Raw genomic sequence first — 20,815 nt, forward strand, 5'->3', positions numbered from 1 at the left:
TAAAGACAACGGTTCTAGATAGAACTACAGACCATAGACCAAATAATCACTTACATTTACAGCATTTGGCTGACGCTCTTACCCAGAGCAACTTACAATTTGATCATTTTACACAATTTGGCAAAGGTGGTGTTAGGAATCTTGCCCAAGGACTCTTATTGGTATAGTGTAGGGTGCTTGCACAGGTGGGGTTTGAACCCTAGTCTAAAGCATAGAAGGCAGAGGTGTTAACCACTACACTAACCAACCACTTGCATGCTTGAATAGTTCTTTACATGGTGAAATGGTTCTTTGATGGAGAATGCGTTCTATATGGTTCTAAATAGAACCTTTTTGAATATGGTTCTATAAAGCACCAAAAAAGTTTCTTCTACTCTTACAGGCTTGACATCGTAATAATAGCAGAACCCCAGAACCCTTTTTTTTTTTTTTAGAATGGTTCTATATAGAACCATACACAACACATTCTACATCATGCAAAGCATGCACGTTTTTTTGAGTGTTAATGGTTCTATATAGAACCGTTATCTTTAGTAAAGAACCCTTGAAAAACCATCTTTTTAACAAGTGTACATTTATAACTGGCTAATTTGTGTATTGTTGATGAGTGGATGATTGTTGTGGATTCTGCCCTGCTGAAAAATGACCATTAGACACTATTCCAATAGAAACCACTAGTTTCCTGTAGAATACCTTTAGATCCCATTAGGAAACTATCAAATGCATTTAGAATCAGCCATTAGTCACCCATTAAACCACTAGGATCCTTTACACTGTGATATCGACCCATTAAAAGGCCAAAACACATCACAAAACCACCAGGAAACAGACAAACAGAAGAAGCGTTAAAACGTCTCACATTCAGGCACCTATTGGATTTAGAACATGAATGTAACATGACACTTCTCCATCCAGGGTCTGTCTCATGATATTTCTTTATGATATATAGTATGTGTTCTTTTCTGTATCTCCTTCTCAGTCAGAAAGCCTAAGTTGAACCTACTTTGTTGGGCAGACCCCAGGTTAGCAACTTGTAATTGTCCAAATATAAGCCAAAGCAAATGGCTTAACATTAGCACTACAAAATAAAAACATCTTTATCTTTAAGCATTGGCTCCTGATCTCCTTTTGTTTTTCAGGTCCAGAGGCATATTCTTTTTTTATAAACATGATTAACCAGCAGGTCCCCTCCCCCCTCACTCAAGCATCTCAGATGACAGAGCAGTTTAGTCATAATCCAGAAGTTGTTAGGCACGCCCCCCTTTGGCTCCCTACAGTGCACTACATAGGTCTCAAAATGACTCCTGCATCCAAGCAGTGCATAATGAAAGAGCCATTTCAAGATTCAGACTAGTCTTAAAGCACAACTAGCTACTGTAGAGAACCTTGTGAGTGCAGGTTTCTTTTCACTGAACTATTTCCCCTTTTCTGCCCAAGTGTTTTTATTTTCTTTCAGAAAAGCACTTTTACATCTACTCAGAATGAAGTAACAAAACTAACCAAAAGTTGAGGGTTCAATAAAATTGTGGGTGTCCAGTCTCACACCACAGCAACAAATGCATATTGGTGTTTCTAAAGTCAGACAGAACCATAAACACCACCTTGAAGTCAACTCCACTGTATGTAAACAGGCTGACAAATAACACAAGTCTTATTAATCAACAGATTTTATTTACAGAAAGAACAAAAGTATGTGGACTGTTTTCATGTCATTCAGAAAGCAGGAAATCATTCTCCCCTTTAGAAAGAAGGAATTTACATACAGTGAATTGAGACATGTCAAACCAAAGACCAAATCATGGAAATGGAAATAAAGCATTCATTGATCACAGTCTGCTCCTGCACACACCCCACCCCCCCCAAAAAAAAAGACCTCACCATCACACCACCAGTCCCAACTCCACCTATGTTTTGCAAAATAAAGGCTAGAGGGAACAAACAGGCAAATGAATCTCGATGCACCGGACTGTGACACACAGGAGAAAGCGCACACCAATGATGTAGTTTAGAGAGTGCAATTAGTACAGCGATGGCAAGGAAGATAAAAATAAAATACTAACACCGAATACGAAAACAGAATTGTTAAACTAAAACTTGTGGTACAATCTCGCCTTTACGTCTGCGGTCAAAATAGAAAGAAAAAAAAAAAAAAGAGAGAGAGTAAAAGCCTATGTTAGAGTCTACACGATCAGCGGTCACAACAGTTAACGTGATGGAAGGCTATTCCATGTTAATTTAATCTAACCATTGCCAAAGTCAACAATTTTTGCGTCATGTGTAGTAACTTTTTACGTTTAAAAAAAAAAAGCAAAGCGATGTTTTTTTAATTTTTGTTTTGTTTTGTTTTTTTTTACCTTTTTTCCTTCTAGGCCTTCTAAAAGGGGAGGAGTTTGTAGTTTGCCAGAAAGGGTTTGTCTAATTAGGGGGCTAATCAGCTGCTTCTCTTAGACAAACAGCATCATGAGAGGAACAACAAAAACAAAACTGAGGTTAAAAGAAAAATGTAAAAAGTTAACCCACCACCCTCCCCCACCCTCACCTCACCTCCGTATGAAGGGACAAGCGAATGACAGCCAGTTTTTTTTCCTTCTTCTTTTTCTTTTAAACTACACGCTCTTTACAGCAGAGGTCTCCTACAGCCTCCCAGATCAATGGAAAAAGAAAGCCACGTGAGTAGATCTAAATCCTCTGCCCATGCATCTTAACAGTAGTGAATCAGGACAAAGACGTTTTTTTCTTTTTTTTTCTGCTAATGTGTCTTTAAATCACAAATCGTATGCAATTGTCACTCTTTTTTATTCTTTTCTTTAATATATTCTTTGACAGTTGTTTATTATAATATTTGTTTCCCTAAGACTGTGTCCTTTAAATGCAAATGAACAGGTCTTGGCAGAACATGAGGAGTTGTGTTCACACATGACTTCCACTTTTTCTTTTTCCTCTTCCTCTAGACTTCAATATTGTTCCCGGCGTAAAGCCTGGTCCATGTTCGGGCTGAAACAGACAGACAGAAGAAGCGTTAAAAAGCTACATGACACTTCTATGCAACAGGATCCGGTATTAGAAAAATGATTAGGGGATTCATGCTTTAAATCACTTCCCAAACGTCTACCTGAAAACCTCAATCATGAACAGAGCCAAGTCATTTAAGGCCTTGGAAAGAATAAGGCCAAATCAGAAAACTGAACAACTGGAGTGTGAGATGACTCCTTTATGAATCAGAATGACTAACTGCAAAAAGCATTATGCCTTTATATCAGAACTCCTCTCTCTGACCAGGTGTTAAAATATCTTTCTAAAATGGAACTCCACTCAGGCCAAGGAGTAGAAGAAACTCATACAAGCAGTACTGAACTCAAATGTAGCATAATGCCAATATATGACCCACTGTTCTATAACAGCACACAATCTAAACAACTTTGGAAAATTTGGAGAGCTGTGCTTGGTCACGTCTGCATCACACTTCAGTTTCACTATATATATATATATATATATATATATATATATATATATATATATATATATATATATATATATATATATATATATATATTGTTTGTTTTTTGTTGTTTTTGTAGGAAAATTAGGAAGCCGTAATATTGCAGGTTATTTGGGCTACAACAATTAGTCTGTCAACATCACTGAACAATTGATCCATTGTTTAAAAACAAAAGCACTAATCTTTAAATAATACACAAGGTCATTCTGACAATTTCAATGCACTATTATTCCTTCATGTTTGGCAATTATAATCAGGGTGTTTATTATCATTCAAGTTGTAGACTAAAAATTAGTGCTTAGGTGTGCATAAAGTAAAGGAAAGTAAAACACACACCAGCAATATTTCACAAATGCACAGACAAGTGGTGGGCCCAAGTAACCAGGACTGTCTCTATACACCCTGGCATAGATTTCAAAAGTACATGGAACTATACTGGAGGGATGGAACAACGTTCTTCCAAAACACTCCCTCATCAAACTGGATTTGAGATCTGGTCACTGTAAAAATCATATGCTTGAGAGTTATAATTTTCACACTCAAACAACAACAACATGACTCCTTGTGCCCTGTGGATAAGCTCATTTCCATCAGGACAGACATGTTCCATCACAAGGGGACAAGTGGACCTAAACCACGATCGCAATATTCCCTCAACAGCATAACAGAGCTACTAAACCCCCTCTCACTGTAGGGGTCATGAATTCAGACCTGTGCTTTTGTCTTGGTCTATGCCACACATGCACTCCCAATTGTAGAGAATAAAGTAAAGGACAATTCATCTGACCATATAATTTCTGCAGACAAGCACCTATGCGCTTTGTACCACTAAACAAATGTGCATAAAAGCACTGCAGCCATGTAGTAAGCGTAAGTGAACAGTGCCAAGTACAAGTTTGATGCATCTTAGAGATGCACTAAACCTCATTCGTAGCGGGTCTGGGACACATGACCACATACATTTGTACTGTTATCATTAAAGCGTCCACAACCGTGTCATGAGAGCAGAGGTGAAAGCATCTGTTTAGCTTTTTCGTCATCTCTCCTGATTGTTGTGTTAGGTATCCATGCAGTCTGAGCATTTGTAACATTATTTACATGTATACAAAAACTCCCATCTGACAAAAGCAGCAAGAGACTGATATAGCCAGTGTGTGCCGCAGTAGTCATCAAAGAAAATCAGAAGTGGTCTTGCATCGTCCTAATAACAAATACTCTTTTAAAGTCACTTAAATATTTTTCCTCTTAATACAAAATCCAGCTCAAATGGTTCTGCTCAGCATTTTTACATAAAGCATGGTGGCATGATAACTGCTTAGGTGTATTTTGTAGTACACCCGCCTGCAAGCATCTGCACTTGTTTTTTCTTTTGTCACCCATCTACATGTCTGCAGTGACAAACTGCATGGCAGAAACAAACATACTAAACAAGTTCAGCATAAGATTTAAGTCTAAATACAAGTAAAATTCAGTACACAATATGTGCTGCTTTTGTTTGGCCTTTAAAACTAAAACATTCCAAACAAAATTAAAAATAGTAACACTGCTATTTATCCCCACCCCCCAAAAAAACTTCAATAAATTTAATGTACAACTATTCAATATTGCAAACCAAGTGTCCTTTTAATAGCACAGCAATAGTGAGTACATTCAACAGTTATAGCCCCACACACTTAAAAAAAGATGGTGATTCAAGAAGTTGTTGATAAAGGCAACAGTTATATAGTTCGAGCCATGAGTTCTATAGAACCATTTATGCTTGAACGGTTCTTTGCATGGTGAAATTATTCTTCAGATTGATAGAGCCATATACAACACATTCTCCATATAAAACTTGAAAATGGTTCTACATTGCACCAAAAAGTGTTCTGCTATTGTTATGTGGTGATTTTTCATAAAAAGGTTCTATATAGAAACATATACAACATTCTCCATTAATCTGAAGAACCATTTGCCATACTCCATTTACCATGCTCCAGTAACTTTGTAATATGGTGAAAACTGTTCATATACTGCTTTCTGCTCATAAATGAGGCCATTACTACATAACAATACACAAACACTGGGTTAGTAATGTTTTCGCTTGCCAGTAAGATGACGTGTCAATACTCTCAAAGAATATTATTAGATCTGTGTTCCTACAGCTAATGAAACATGCAATGCTGACTAATTATGTCACAAAAAACCCTGACTTCTTCCACTCACCTGTTTCTATGGCTTGAGCTTCGTTGGTCTTCCACTGCTCTGCAACATCGTTTGCTAGAGGATCATCAGGGTTGGGAGCACTTAGTAATGCCTGGATTGATAGCAGGACTGTGCGGATCTGCAAGGCTGGGGACCACTTATCTGTAAAATGTTTTATAGTAGACAAAGAGAGAGGGAGTTGATGAGGGAAAGTGTCAACCAACTGTCTTTTTTCAGAATAGTACAGGGAGGCATGTATTAAATATATGGGAGAGAGAAAAGTACACTGTGATGGAGGTCCATCACTCTCTGAAGTCAAAAGTGTAATCTGAGAGGCTCTTCATCTTTTGAGAGAGATTATGAAGTCAAATCCCTCACTGCATTCTAAGGTCACGCATGACAGAAACGGGGAAAAATAACATCCGAAAATACAAACACAGTGAGCCTTTGACTCACTTTCCCACCCCAGGCTCTCTCAGTCATCCTGCACTGTATGAGTCACATGAAATGGAAATCCTAAATCACTCATCTGTGTCAAGATTTTTTTTTCCCCCTTAGGAGGGGAGAGAGAGGCACCCTGATGCACACCTCTCCCAGATTGATGGTGACGGCAAGGGAGATACAGCTACTACACGAGGAATTATGACCGCCAAAACATAACAGTCGGCCAACAGGCAGCAAAACACTGAGTTTTTGCCCTGATATACAGTAACCTCACACAAAAAGACTGAAATTCAGGCCGTTTAACAACACTTTCTAAGGAAATAGACTGCAAACAAACTATTTGACTGCGTTCAGCATTCAAGACTAAAGCCTTTAAAAATGGATGTCCTGGTCTTCATGGTGAACAAGAGACCTGAAGGGGCCCAATTTATATAAGATTTATCCCCCCCCCCAGCCCTATTTTGGAGTAGGCACAAACATTAGTTGCTAAGTACATAACGGTTGTTAGCATTTCAGCACAGATAGAATGCAAGCACTGCGATTTATACGGTCTTGACCTGGCAGTTCATTTAGACTGCGGTTCAGGTGCATCCATCAGAGCTGCTCCAGGTACTAAGGGTTACATCAGTTCAGCTACAGCGTAAAATGTGCCCACACTGCAGTGGCTTCACAGCCATATCAGGGTAGTCACAGCAGTCTGAAGCATTCAAAAGAAAAAAAGAAAAGAAACAAAACAGCCCAAAATACGGACCTACAGAGAGCATGATTAGCTGAAGAATCATTCATTTAAAATTATGGTCTCTGATGTTTTTAATAAATTACTACACATCCGAGTCTCTTACCTTTCAAAATGTCTAGACATATTCTTCCCAGTTTGTCTACGTTGGGGTGATATATTTTGGTCATGAAGCGTACTTTAGGAGCTGCCATGGGGTATTCTTCAGGAAGAAAGAGTTCAAGTTTAAAAGTCCCTCCCTCAAAGGGGGAGTCCTGAGGTCCAGCGATGACCACATGAAAGTAGCGAGCATTCCCCTCATCCGGCTCTGCTTTTATGCCTGGCACTGGCTCTGCCAACAAACGCTGGGTTTCCTACACAAACACACACAAAACAAGGAAGGGAATAGTAAGACAACAGGTTGGAACAGAAGGTTGTTTAGCTCATTGTGCTCTGCACTCAGGTAATAAGCAATGGCACTGACTGATCTAAGCAAAGGGAATGCTTGCTTAGATGATAATGCCATTTATGGTTGGTATCTACAGCTCACATGGTTTTACAGATTTCTGTTTCTCCTCCTGCTGCCTTGTGGCATCTGTCAAGAAAAGCTGAAAGCAATAAATGCACTGTTGCTTGTTCCAAGTAATCAAGGACTACGCAATGTGAATCACCATGACAAAGCTTGACTGCATTTTGAGAAGGTAGACCAGAAAAGGCCAGCAGGTATGTTACATAATTTATGATTTATATGAATTTATATTAAGCAAATTGTAATAAAGGCTTTTTGTTAAAAACAGAACTTAGTAGTGAACTATGTGGTATCAGAACATATTTATAGCACCACGAAACACTAGCAGTTTTCTATGGTATCGCTACTCCTTAGCCAGTTCCACATTCCTGTTTAACTGCACACTGAAGAAATCTTTAGAACATCCAGTGACTTAAGAAAAAAGCAATTTGACAGTGGCATTTAAAATGTGCTAATGCAGGAATTCCAATAACCACATAAATCATAAAAACCAAACAAACAATCAATCTTTATACTTTTCAAACTGAAAGTAAAGGAGGCAACCTGTTAAAATTACTGGCATAGAACATTCGGATCAGTTATAAAATACCTTATTAGTTCAACTCCATCATTGTAGGGTCTTCATCATTCAGTCACGCCAAGCAACGTTTCAATATTTTTTTTTTTTTAAACTAACAAGGTCAGCCAAGCTGTCTCTTTTACTTCAAGGGTCCCAAATCTAACAGACATAGAATCCTAAGATATGAGCAGCTGTAAAAAAAAAATAAATTATATATATATATATATATAAAAAAAAACAGATTATACTGAGAGATTTAGGTCTACATTTTACATTTACAGCATTCGGTAGACACTTATCCAGAGTGACTTACAGAAGTGCTTTGTTGCCCACTCAGAGAGAAAAACCACTAGAGTCCTCGTTTGGAAACATCAACAACCATTTAAAGTCTGACAAATGCTATTCAGACTGTACTGAACAGAATTTCTGTTCAACGAAATTTCTATTTAGCTCTCAGGTCTCCAAAATTACTCACTCTTATTCTTACTGGCACTGAGTAAGTCTATTCTGGTATCATGATATTCTTAAATTAAGTGAAGTTCTCGTTGCCCTCTATTGTAATAGATAATGTGCCAAGAAACACAGACCACTTGTCACAGGAAGCAGGGATAGTATACTGGCATGTACAAGGTTACAAGACAGGATGTACTCTTCAATAAACAGGAAAAAAAATAACGTGTGCTAAAGAAATCCCTATATGGCTGCACATTTTTCCCCTCAACTGATAAGACTGTGTGACCAAGCCTATGGTCTGTAAGTAACTGCAAAGCAGAACTTCTGTTTCGTGTGGTTACATTTAGACCTTCACATACTAAAGCTGCACAGCCTAAAACAATCACCAAAAGTCTTATAAATTAAGCTCTATGTCAATTAAGTTATTAAGCAAGCAATCGATGTAAAAATAAATAAATTAAAAATGCCACCCAATGATTATCTTCAATGTTTCAGTACATGAAAAAAAAATTTAAATACAGGAGTTGTACAGCTTTTTGTTCTTTTAGTGCAGCGCAGGAGTTGCACTCGTATGCAAAGGTTTGAATGCTCGTGACCAAATTACATGTTTTCTTCATTTTCTATCTGAAAACAAGTAAACATCTGTACTGGGAGCACATTTAAATATGCATATTCTGTTTTGATTTATGTTTAAGTTCAGCACAAGTGATGAAGTTATTACAATTATAGTGACCAAAAATATCACAGGAATCAGTGTTATTGTGGAATTGTCAAAATGTGTTATGTTCAAAACCTACTGATACGGCAGTTGCTAACTAGGAACTAAGGTCACACATTAGTTTTCCCCTGCACTCTTACAAAAAACAAAATACGACCACACTTCAGACTCGGTCCTCTTAGAAGAATGAAAAATCTCTAGAGTGTCACTAGTTTCTACCATGTTTACACTGACAGAAAACAAACCCACATTACATACTGACCCTACACGCCTGCATCTGCAAGACCGCTGCCAACTCTGGTTGACACTGGACAGTATTTGATGGGAGTTTTTCAAAGCTCAGTAATCGACCGGTTTTAAATGATGATCAAAATTTGAAGTGGTAATACTAATAATCTGGAACTGTGAAGCTGTGAAACCAGTTACCATTTCATCACTATTTACCACCTTGGTTAAAATAATGCAATATATAAACTTTTGCACAAATCACATTAATATTTTCCCCTCATTTGTTTAATTCAGCAAATAAACAGCAATTATGCATTAGCGTGTGCAGAAATGTGTTCTCTGTAGATGATGTCTTAACTTATCTTCACAGAAAATCTACAATACAAGACATTTCACAGGGGCACCCAAATTGTTGCATACAATGCTTCAGTAAATTAGTATTTTAAATATACTTTAGAACAAACAGTTAGCGTGTGACTGGATCTAAATGGAAATTTACTTCACTGATGAAAGTAAAAGTGAAAATAAACTTGACGCATTAAAAAGCAGCAAGTGTCTGCAATTTGACAGATCACGTACCACAGCCAGCGTGGACTGAAACTGATTAATCGGAAAGCATCTCTGCGCTGTCACAACACTAATGCCACATACTGGACATTCGTAAATAGCAGTAAAGAACATTTATGGCTGATTATGAATGGTACGAAGAGGTGGTTTCTAGAAGTACTCAAGAACGATGACATTTTATCTGAACCCTTCTATGAATTCAGCATAGCTATAAACTGAAACCATGCTTCACACATGTATTTGCTTATCCCCCCCTTCAGGCCCAACACTGTAGAAATATGAAACAGCAACAAGAATTTTGTATTTTCACTGTAGTTGTTTCAGAGAGGTGGGCAGCCTTTGCAAAACGAATGTTTCTCTCTCAAAAATGACTTTGGATGATGATTCACTGAATAGTTACGCACATTAGACATACCTCCACAAATCCTTAAAGCTGAAACACATCATGATTTACCATTATCAAAATAAAGCAGCAATGAGGTACAAAAAGGCTGGAAAATATGACCACAAGCTGCTTCTTCTTTTCGCTTGAAGCCAACTAATGCTAAAAATAAATACACAAACCTGTTTAACAAATGTGTATATTGAAATCATTTGACAAAGAACCCTTGTTTAGGAAGATGAGGGCTTGCATCATCCCATTTCCTCTGACAGAAATAAGGTTGCGTTTATGCTCAATTAACACATTTAAAACTGCTATAGCCCCTGCTTCATCTCAAGGCTGCTTGGGTTTTACCTCCTAATTCACTGCCATCAGTTTTCAATGGAAAAGAACAACATGTACATTTAGTACAGCTGCTCCTGTTTACATCATATAATCTAATTATGCAGGTGAAAGAAAGAAAAATGTATTTAAGTGTTACAGTTCTGACCTGCTGCTGAGACTTATGGACATACTGTCATGTAGCTGTAGAATTTCACACATTAAACCACTCACACCTTTTGGGAGGTCATGCACAACTCAGCATGAAATTATATTTAGATTACTATTCTGCAGGAAGAAGCAAAATACTATTCAAGTTGCCTCTTGCTTAAATGCATGGGCTAAACATTCCTCAGTACTCAGCTCATTCATATCCTCAGCACAGATTAAGCCTTCCCACTACTACTACCACTACTCACCATCCTAAGTGTCTATAGTAGGGAACCATCAAGGTCTACTAGGACCTTAGACATAACTCTAATAATAATAATAATAATAATAATAATAATAATAATAATAATAATAATAAATCATAATCAAAGTATTGTAGTACTGTTCTAATTTCATTGTTCAGTTCAATTGGAAACAAGGGTTAACATAGCTGCCCAATTAAATATTGCCCAGTAAGGATTTGTAGGAACTCAGGAGCTGGACAGAAGGCCTGATGCATCAGATTAACCAATAACAATTACAAAATGACAGCAGAAACAACCAGTTTTCAAATTCTATTGGTTGGGACCACTTTTAGGAGTAAAAACATCATGTGGTGCCCTCTGGAAGTCCAAGAAATGTCATTGACTGAACCCCAGCAGTAGGAAAACTTAGATTCAAATCAGGCGTGGGACTCAAAAACAGTGATGGTCCTTTTATGCCAGATGTCTTCACTGTAAAATGGCAAAATACAAGGTAAAATAATTAATGCCCGTTACTAAATCAAGATAATGTTCACCGCTGTTAGCTTAGGGCTACAAATTCCATAGAGGAGTAGTAAAAATAAGCAGTATTTTGATATCGATGGCCCAAATAGAAGCTCTAATAGTTACAGTTCACCAGTGCTTTGGGAGCTACGCTTTACTGACCTATGATTACAGAGATGGATAAAGTCAATCATCCATTTTTGACATATTCTCATGAAAAGCAGTTGTAATTCCATCGCCTAACTAGAACAAAGCGATATCAGGTAGAGCTCTGTGCAGTTATTATTTTTTTTTTTTTTAGTCCCACTCCAGCAAGATTTCATTGAGCTCCTGCCCGCTCCCATTTGTCATTTGTCCCACTTCCGCAAACACAGTTCAGTCAAGGGTAAGTGTCTATGGATAGATTTTCTGAAGTGTAACACTATGAAGTAACTTGACCATATACCATTTATTCCCAGTAAACACAAAGCAGGAATTAAACCACAGAATGGTTACTGTTTGGACTTTGCTGGGCTTGGCAGCTGTGGCCATCAGATTGAATACTCCACTATCTCTGTAAGCTGCAAGGATGTGCACGTTGCTTACATGAGCAGTGGCTTTGCAGCTCTTTAGAAAGACTTTATTCTAACTGTCTTTCTATAATCATTTTATATTGCTTCTATATACATATATGATTTACTGATCGTTCAACTTTATTCAGACTATTCATTAATTTGTGGGATTTCTCTTCATGCAAGCTTTGGTCTGCTTGCGCCTGCAGCGAGCTGGTTTCCCCACCCGCTCTCGCGCACAACAATGGGAATTAGTCCCACACCACAAGACTGGTCCAGCAGGAATCCACCCGAGTGCAGACCTTTAACGTCAGGTCATCATTGTTTGATTAGTACCAGGAAAAACTGTCATACATAACGGTTCTCCTCCAGGTACTGGTGTTAAACCCATGATGTTGACAAATACATCATTCACATTTACTTCTTTAAATGGAAAGGGAAGCAGAGAAAAAAAATGTTTGTTTCATTAAGACCAGTTCCCACAGAAGCTATTTTGCAGCTAAAAGACGAGGCTTGATTAAGCTTTCAACAGCCCACAGGTGCAAAGTTGGTGTACACATCACTACCTGAGGACCACTAAAGTGAGGGAGACAGTAGCCATTATTAGGACAGTGAGACAGCGTAACCTTCAGGGCCTTTGGAACCACACACCCACATGAGTAATGAGAGTGCGTATCTGATATCACCTGTGGAATGCACAAGTCTGAAGACGTGACACATCCGAGAGGTGCACAGCTTGATTAACCGCTCTCCGATGTTCTATTGTGTAACCGGCCCACAACAGGCTGAGCACTCCTGCATTCCCCTAGATCAGCTGCTAACGTGACCCTCAGCCAAATTAATTCATTTATATAATGCTGGAGTTATTTTGAGACCTTGATGACTCCATGTGCAAAAGCTCTTTGTCATGAAATTCTCAGAAAATGAAGAACAGATCAGCTAATGCCAACGAGTACATTTATACATACAAAATAATCTGATAACTGCCAATGCATAGGTGTAAAAATAAATAAATAAATAAAAATTACAATAAAAACAGTTCATATGCACTGAACAACCTGATAATTGAGCTAAAATTCAAGTTTCATCATATTTCTTAAGATCTAATAATGGCTTTAATCTGATTGGAAATCACAGTTTTACATGACCAGCTGAATAAACAAATAACAGCTTAAATCAAATAATGATCACATTAATGGCGTGCATGTAAATGCGTTCAGCGTGTTACAGCTGTGAGTGATATGTATTTTAACAGGTAAAATTAAGCTTAGAACAGCTCACCCATTAAAAATATCAAATTCTAGAGGTCATCTCTTACTTAAATTCATCAACTCAATGCCAGTTTGTTTTGTTCCATTTTTAAAATTATTAAAAATGTAAAATAAATAAATAAATAAATATAAAGCCCCCCCATTTCCACCACAGCACCAACAGATAAAAGCATGTGGTGGGAGGACAGCTCTCGCCCCTTATTCAAAATATCATTCAGAGAGCAAGATTCCTGAAATATTTCAGATAGTCCATGGACAAAACCATGCAGAGAAAACACAGACAAGAGAGGGGCTCTCAATCCCAGTCTCACGCTTAAGGGCCGCTCTCAGGCATGTGTTCCCAGCCCTCCCACACCGCGACACACCACACTGATGCTCAGTGCATGCACAATATCCAATTACTTTAGACTGCAAGAGTCTGGGATCGGAGGCTGAATTCCACTGCTGTTAAATACACACGCTTCATTATGAACCGTGGGATGATTAACGTAAATGCCACTAACAAGTGTCTTATGAATTTATTCGTTTATATTCCTGTTTTGTTGTGATGTGAACCAATGAATACGGCTCGAAATTATTTTTTTCTTGTTGTTACACAATGTGTATTTTCAAATGAGTTTAAGAAATCGGTTTCAGTGAGCAAGCCTGTTTTGGGGGGCTGCAGAAATGAAGGCGCGGCATAGAGAAACATCAGGCCTACTGATATTGAGCTCATGGGTGTGAGGACCCAGCCGACACCACCTTCAGGCTACGCCTTTTCTTTGCAACCTTCAAAAAATATCCCCAACACAGAAACATCCACACCGTTCAACACAATGTCATGGCACCTCTCCTTGGAGTGTGAAGCAGGACTATGAGCCAAGTGGTCAGCGGGCTAGAAATCTGAGGCACGTCTGACGGTTTTTAACCGGCCATTAGACTCGCTGTGCGGTAACTAGCCGCTAGCTAGCTAGCCATCTGGCAAGTAACTTAATTTCACTTAAATGAGCGGGTGTTGTTTCTTTAGGCTGCATTAATAGAAAAATGCACTACTATTTTGTCATTTGTTCTGTTTGTGCGCATTACTACGTGCCCGTAAATGACATATGGGCAGTTTTAGCTGCTAGTCAGGCCTAACACGGAAAATACCCGCAGCATAAGCGGACGAGCTGCCGAAACTGGCTAAGCTAACTCCAGCCGAGCGGGCGGCACACGATGCGGGGCTTTGTAACTCAGTTATCAGCGCTGTTGCGTTTAACAGTGAGGCTGTGGATAACGCACGTTATGTCCATTTGCTTACACACACGTGAAAAGTAACCCATCTGCCAAACTAGGACTAATAAATCCAGCATCTCTGCTCTGTTAGCTACGGCTAGCCTTCAGTCGATGAATGGCAGCAGCAGCCTGTCTGTGATTAGCTAGCTGCGCCAGTTAGCCTGCCCGTCAGCAATGACTTGTGTTCCTAACGCGGGACTCCTGCCGTTTACTGTCGCCTTTCATTGACATTTTAAAACATTTATGCACAAGAGAGGGGCCCTCCGCCATTTTTGCTGCTCCTAGCCCAACGTGCATGTATTTTTAACCCACCCATATTCGGGTTAAGAAAAGAAGCTCTGAACGGAAGTGGCTGGCTAACAAACACTAGCAGGCGCAAAAAAAAAACGCCAGCCACTTTCTGTCTGCCCGCGTAGCGCTTAGGCGACGTTTCAGGCTCGCTAATTCGGGGCGTAGGAGCACGTAATGCGAAGGAAATTTGCTTCACAGTTACCTTGATGATCCTGCGGGGCAATCCTGCCATCTTGTCTCGAATGCGGGTTTTTTAGCTTCGTCTCTCGGTGCCTCTTCCTCTCAGAGACGCAGTGAACACGCCCCCCGGCGCTGCGTCACTCTCCGCCACTCCACTGCCGCGCAGAGCGGAGCTCGCTCTGGAACATGTAGTCTTAAGACACCTTCACAAGACATCTGGCTTTTCCCTGAAACACACGCGTTTAAGTCGTGTCTTAACAACATGGCGTTGGTCGTGTGTGATCGTTTTTAAAACAACTGCCGTTTTAATCGTTGCAGCATATACGTCATCATTTGCGTTATTAATTATGCTGAATAGGCAGTCTATAAGACTAAGTGCATATGGTCTGAAATGTATGGCATGTACAGTGGCCCCAAAAACGTATTGTACCCATTTTTTAAAAAAGTACATTTTAGTGAAGTTTATAATTTGGTTAATTGGCAACAGGTCAGTAACGACTTGATATACAAAGAGCAACCCAGAGAGAAGGGGAGGGTTTCACCACTCCGAAAGGCTGTGCAGGCAAATAATGCAGAGATTTAGGAATCACATTTCTCAATGTAAAATAGCAAGGAGCTTTGGGATGTCATCATTCATGGTACGTAATATCATTGAAAGATTCACAGAATCCAGAGAAATCTCTGTATGCAAGGGACAAGGCCGAAAACCTATCCTAGCTGGCCTACATGGGGTCAGAAACGCTTCCGAAAATAATTGTCTCTGAACACAGTTCATCACTGCATCAAGTTAAAACTCTAAAATACAAAAGAAGAAACCACGAAACATGGTCTTCTCTGGACCTGAGCTTGTTTAAAATGGGCAGAGGAGAAGTGGAAAAGTGTTATGTGTTTCAACAAATCAGCATTGGATAGTCTTTTTACAAATCACAGACACCGCATCCTCCAGAGTAAAGAGGAGAGGGACCATCTGGCCTAGTTCAAAGGCCAGTTCAAAGGCCAGCATCTGTGATGGTATGGCGTTGGTGCAAATGGCACAGGTAACATGCAATTCTGTGCAGGCACCATTAATGCTGAATGATATATACAGGTTTTGAAAACAACATACAGTGGCATCCAGGTAAGCCCTTGTTTATTTCAGCAAGACAATGCCAAACCACATTCTGGATGTACTACAACAGCAGGGCTATGTAGTAAAAGAGTCCAGGTGCTAAACTGGCCTGCCTGCAGTCCAGACCCTTCACCCATTATGAGCATTATGGAATGAAAAATATGACAAAGTAGACTGCAAACTGTAGTGCAGCTGAAATCCCGTATCAACCAAGAACGGAAAATATTTAGCTTTCAAAATATCCAATTGGTCTCCTTGGTTCCAAACACTGACAAAGTGTTGTCAAAAGAAGAAGTGATGCAACACAGTTGTGAACATGCCCCCTTCCCAACTTTTTTGAAATGTGTTGCTGGCATCAAATACAAAGTAAGCATATATTTTTTTAAAAAAAACTAACAAAAGTCTGGTAAAGTTTTGTAATCCTAAAAAAAACACCTGGTGGCACATTTCATGAATAATTAAGTTAACTGGCAACAAGTCAGTAACGATTTGATATACAAAGAGCAACCCAGAGAGAAGGGGAGGATTTCACCACTCTGAAAGGCTGTGCAGGCAAATAGTGCAGAGATTTAGGAATCACATTTGTATGTAATGTAAATACAATGTAAAATAACAAAGAGCTTTGGGATTTCATCATTCACAGTAAATAATATCATTGGAAGATTCAGAGAATCCAGAGAAATCTCTGTATGCAAGAGGCAGGGCCGAAAACCTATACTAGCCCGCTGTGATCTTCGGTCTCTCGGGCAGCACTGCAATAAAAAATAGACACGATTCTGTAGTGGAAATCACTACATTGGCTCAGAAACACTTCCGAAAATCATTGTCTGTGAACACAGTATTGGTGAACTTGACGGGATCACATACCCAGAAGTGTACAAAGGCATTTAGGATGCAAACCTACAGAAACCTGCAAAGTAATTGCCCAAACAGTAAAAGTCTTTGAAAGTCTTGAAATGGCTTGTTTAAAATAAATACTGTTTGGTTTAACAGTTTTGTTCCTAACCCAATTAACTTTTATACATTTTTTTACATTTTCAAGGACCGCCGTATGTGACATGAAGACACTATTGTGCACTATTGTGATTTTGAACAGCTGGAACTTGCATGCCATTTACTGGCACTTATTAACATAAAAAAAGAGAAATAAATAAAAGGAGCATCACTAAACATCACTGAGCATCAGGCATTTCTGGGCAAAACATCTAATTTTAGAAAATTACATTCTAGTTGAAATCGAAAGACTAGGTCTGCAGTTGTCTTTTCACTTCCTCTTTGTGCATGTGTAAGAGAGCATGTGAGTGAATGGTCTTTTGGAGGGTGGGGACACTGGACGTTGGAAAAGATCTTGCACAGGAGTATTTGAATAGTTGTTCACCCATCCAGCGGCTGAGTGTCTGAGAGGCTCGCTTAAGAGAAGAACACATCTCATGAGGAACATGGGCTCTCTGCAATGGCTCGGAGCAGGTATGTAGAACAGTTAGGAACACTTTTTCTGCTTATGACAAAGAAAATAATCATATTTGATTCAAATAATTGTGTAAATGTTTATTTCATTTTAGCACAAGGTGTTGATGAATGAACAGTTTTAGTTGCAGAACTAGAAGTTTTCAATTTGGTTAATTTAAATAATGCCTTTAGTTTGTTGCTAATAACATTGTTGTTTGCTGCAGAGAAAATTTTCTTATAGATCTTAACCGAACTAGTCTGACTTAAACATCACTGTGCTGAGAAATACTTAATAGTGAAGGAAAATAGAACTAATACTAACCTATACAGTTATATAATTAGAATATAATTTCCCATGTAACATCAATTACTACTCCTTTTTTCACTGTTAATTAGCTAAGTCACAAATTGAAATAATTAATTTTGCAAATTGGAAATGTTATGATCATACCTGATACACATTTAATAGTTTCATTTTTAGCTACTAAAATTGGTGCAGCTATTACCACCATTCATTTTTGGTTGTGATATAGAGAAAACAATAAATTACTATATAATTTAATCAGTTAATGGGGAAACATTTGTTCCAGTCATTCTATTCATACTGTCTGTGACTCATCAACATATATACAGAGTGACCTTTTCTTAAACTGATCCTCTGTGAATCATCTTGCATCTTCATATTAACCCTTAATGTAAGATTCTTTGATTTACACCAAAAAAAATATTACTCCCTGGCCACATTTTCTTTCATGCTCCACCTCATCCGCTCTCAAATATGCCATTGTTCCAGGACACAGGAGCAGATGAACCAGGACCTAATCTAGTGCCTTCTCCCAGTGCACAGAGTCAACAGACAATACCAGCTGAATTAGAGGGGTTACTGCTTCCACTGAGCACTTGACATGAAAGGCAGAATGCATTCTGACAAGGCTAAACCAGACTTCCTAATCCGTTCGTATGGCATGTCAACAAGTTCATTATGCCTTGCCAAAGAACAGATGTTAGGGGTTCAACTCCCTGTTTTTCAGTTTTAGCACATGTGAAAGTCACTTTTATATTGTATTTTAAGACAATATGGCAAATGGGCAGGGCTGAATTGCCATAGGTTGAATTAGCCAACATACTGTACATAAAAGCATAATGTTTTGCAACTTAGTTTTCATATATGAACTCTATGGATGGGGGTGTGAATGTTATGGCTTGAAATTCTGTTTTATTGAATCCTTTTTGAAATTGGAAGATTTCAAATTTAAGCCCAAAATAATGGCTTTGACCCCATTCATGTTTTTTTTCTGCATTTCTGATAGAATTGCTCAGCTTAGTTATAGTATTTAATATAATTAGCTAATATTATTTGCTTTGTCTTTTTAATAAAAATGTTATTGTGATAAGGCTGTGGATAATGCTACAAGGTGATTTTATCTCCATCTTTAGGTGTGGCCTTCTGGAGCTCATCCAGAAATGTGTTCTTTCTCACAGTTCTGCTTGCCTGCCTAGTCAGCATCACTCCTTTCCAAATTGGTCCTGTAATGCCAGGCTTGAGTTCGGCCTTCTCCGCAACACGCAGCAGTAGTGTGGTGGGCGGCTCTCAGCGAGCTGTGACCTTTGACCGCCTCCTCGTCAACGTGGGCAATGATTTCAATCCAGACACTGGCCGCTTCCGCTGCCGAGTCCCAGGTGCATACTACTTCACTTTTACGGTGGGCAAGTACCCCAAGAAGCTGCTGTCAGTCATGCTGGTGAAGAATGGGCAGGAGGTGCAAGCCATGGCTTACAATGAGTTCAGAAAACAAGGCCGAAAGGTGCAAAGCCAGAGTGCAATGATTGGCCTAAAACCTATGGATACAGTGTGGCTGCTTGTGCAAGAAAGCCCAGATTACGCCCTTTACAGCAATGCTGGGCCTTACATCACTTTCACTGGCTATTTGGTTTACCCAGAATCCACGTCCTCTATGGGCTACCTAAACAACCACTTGATCCCACCAGGAATTCAGCCAGACTGCCCTCCCCCTGAGGACCCCAGCTACAGTGAGAGAAGAAGAGAATCCACTGAGAAAGGTAGGTCTGCATTTTCAGTAGCCAGGACATTCTCCATTCTGGGAGAAAGCAGGAGGCACCACAACAGAGAAGCACTAACTTTTGACGTGGAGTACGTCAACATCGGTGGCCATTTCAACAAGTCCTCAGGCCATTTCACATGCTACATCCCAGGGGTGTACTTCTTCGCCTTCACAGTGGGGAAGCACCCCAGGAGGGCAGTGTCAGTGAAGCTGATGACAGGCAGGGGCGAGGTGCAGGCCATGGTGTTTAATGAGGACATGTCACGCAAAAGAGAGATGCAGAGCCAGAGTCTGCTGCTGCCTCTGAAGGCAGGAGATGTTGTCTGGCTTTACAGCCAGCAAGATGAACGTTACGCTGTCTACAGCAACCAGGGACGATACACAACCTTCACTGGATTCCTTGTGTACCCTGAGCTCAATTTCATGAGCCCAGACAGAACTTTTCACTGAAGCCTAAAGATTCATGTAGGCCTAACCTCATAGGCCTACTTTAAAGCAATAACACACTGCAACTGTATAGCCTTTTAATATTACAGACTAACATCAACTATCTTTATATTTACTGAATATCATTAGTAATCATTTTTTATTCACCTGGTTAACACTTTATTCAAAGTATTGTGTAAATATTGTACAATTTTATGCAGAATTATCTGTAGGTCTATTAAATAGAATGTGGTGTTTGTGTTTGAGGTAAAAAGCTGTTGAGTTTTGTTTGTTACTTTTATTTTAATAATTGTCTCTTTCAGTAATTTTATGTAAACAATAGCACATTTTAACAGATAAAAAAGTACTGAGTACAATTAGTAAAGCAGTATGCACATGAATGAAAAATAAATGCAATACATTTGAACATGTCTCATTTCATTGATATATCACTCAAAATTTGAACAGTACTTGGACAATTCTTATGCCTTTGAGAGTCCAATATGATGACCATTATCACACATTATTTGAGGTCAGCATCAGTTCATACTACAGTTGCCAGATCTTCAACAGCAGATGGGTTCTGTATGCATAATGACATGTCAAGATTCATTCCATATTGGGAGCCTGTTTCCAAATCGTTATCAGTCTATAGAGACAAAAACGTATGACAAATCAGTGGCTTTTACCCTAATATTTGTAATAT

The 20,815-nt window shown here is 39.0% G+C and overlaps 2 protein-coding genes across 2 annotated transcripts; one reads left to right on the top strand and one right to left on the bottom strand.

Annotated features, from left to right (window-relative positions):
- Positions 1-1,651: 1,651 nt before the first annotated feature.
- ube2na (ubiquitin-conjugating enzyme E2Na) lies at positions 1,652-15,237 on the bottom strand. Its single transcript, XM_017690502.2, has 4 exons — positions 15,086-15,237; positions 6,970-7,216; positions 5,705-5,845; positions 1,652-2,994 (listed from the first exon to the last, which is right to left on the bottom strand). Exons 1-4 carry the CDS (start codon positions 15,113-15,115, stop codon positions 2,948-2,950), a joined length of 465 nt encoding a protein of 154 aa, XP_017545991.1. The 5' UTR covers positions 15,116-15,237; the 3' UTR covers positions 1,652-2,947.
- Positions 15,238-17,574: 2,337 nt separating this feature from the next.
- c1qtnf13 (C1q and TNF related 13) lies at positions 17,575-20,265 on the top strand. Its single transcript, XM_017695019.2, has 2 exons — positions 17,575-17,638; positions 19,058-20,265. Exons 1-2 carry the CDS (start codon positions 17,602-17,604, stop codon positions 20,131-20,133), a joined length of 1,113 nt encoding a protein of 370 aa, XP_017550508.1. The 5' UTR covers positions 17,575-17,601; the 3' UTR covers positions 20,134-20,265.
- The last annotated feature ends 550 nt before the right edge of the window (positions 20,266-20,815 follow it).

Source organism: Pygocentrus nattereri, chromosome 7 (genome assembly GCF_015220715.1).
Source record: "Pygocentrus nattereri isolate fPygNat1 chromosome 7, fPygNat1.pri, whole genome shotgun sequence".
In the NCBI taxonomy this organism is placed as follows: domain Eukaryota; kingdom Metazoa; phylum Chordata; class Actinopteri; order Characiformes; family Serrasalmidae; genus Pygocentrus; species Pygocentrus nattereri.

Coding starts and splice junctions, on each gene's coding strand:
- ube2na (XM_017690502.2), bottom strand. CDS start 15,115: ATGGCAGGATTGCCCCGCAGGATCATCAAG. Junction 7,217..15,085: donor TGCCCCGCAGGATCATCAAG/GTAACTGTGAAG, acceptor GTGTTTGTGTAG/GAAACCCAGCGTTTGTTGGC. Junction 2,995..5,704: donor AGCTCAAGCCATAGAAACAG/GTGAGTGGAAGA, acceptor TGTCTGTTTCAG/CCCGAACATGGACCAGGCTT.
- c1qtnf13 (XM_017695019.2), top strand. CDS start 17,602: ATGAGGAACATGGGCTCTCTGCAATGGCTCGGAGCAG. Junction 17,639..19,057: donor TCTGCAATGGCTCGGAGCAG/GTATGTAGAACA, acceptor CTCCATCTTTAG/GTGTGGCCTTCTGGAGCTCA.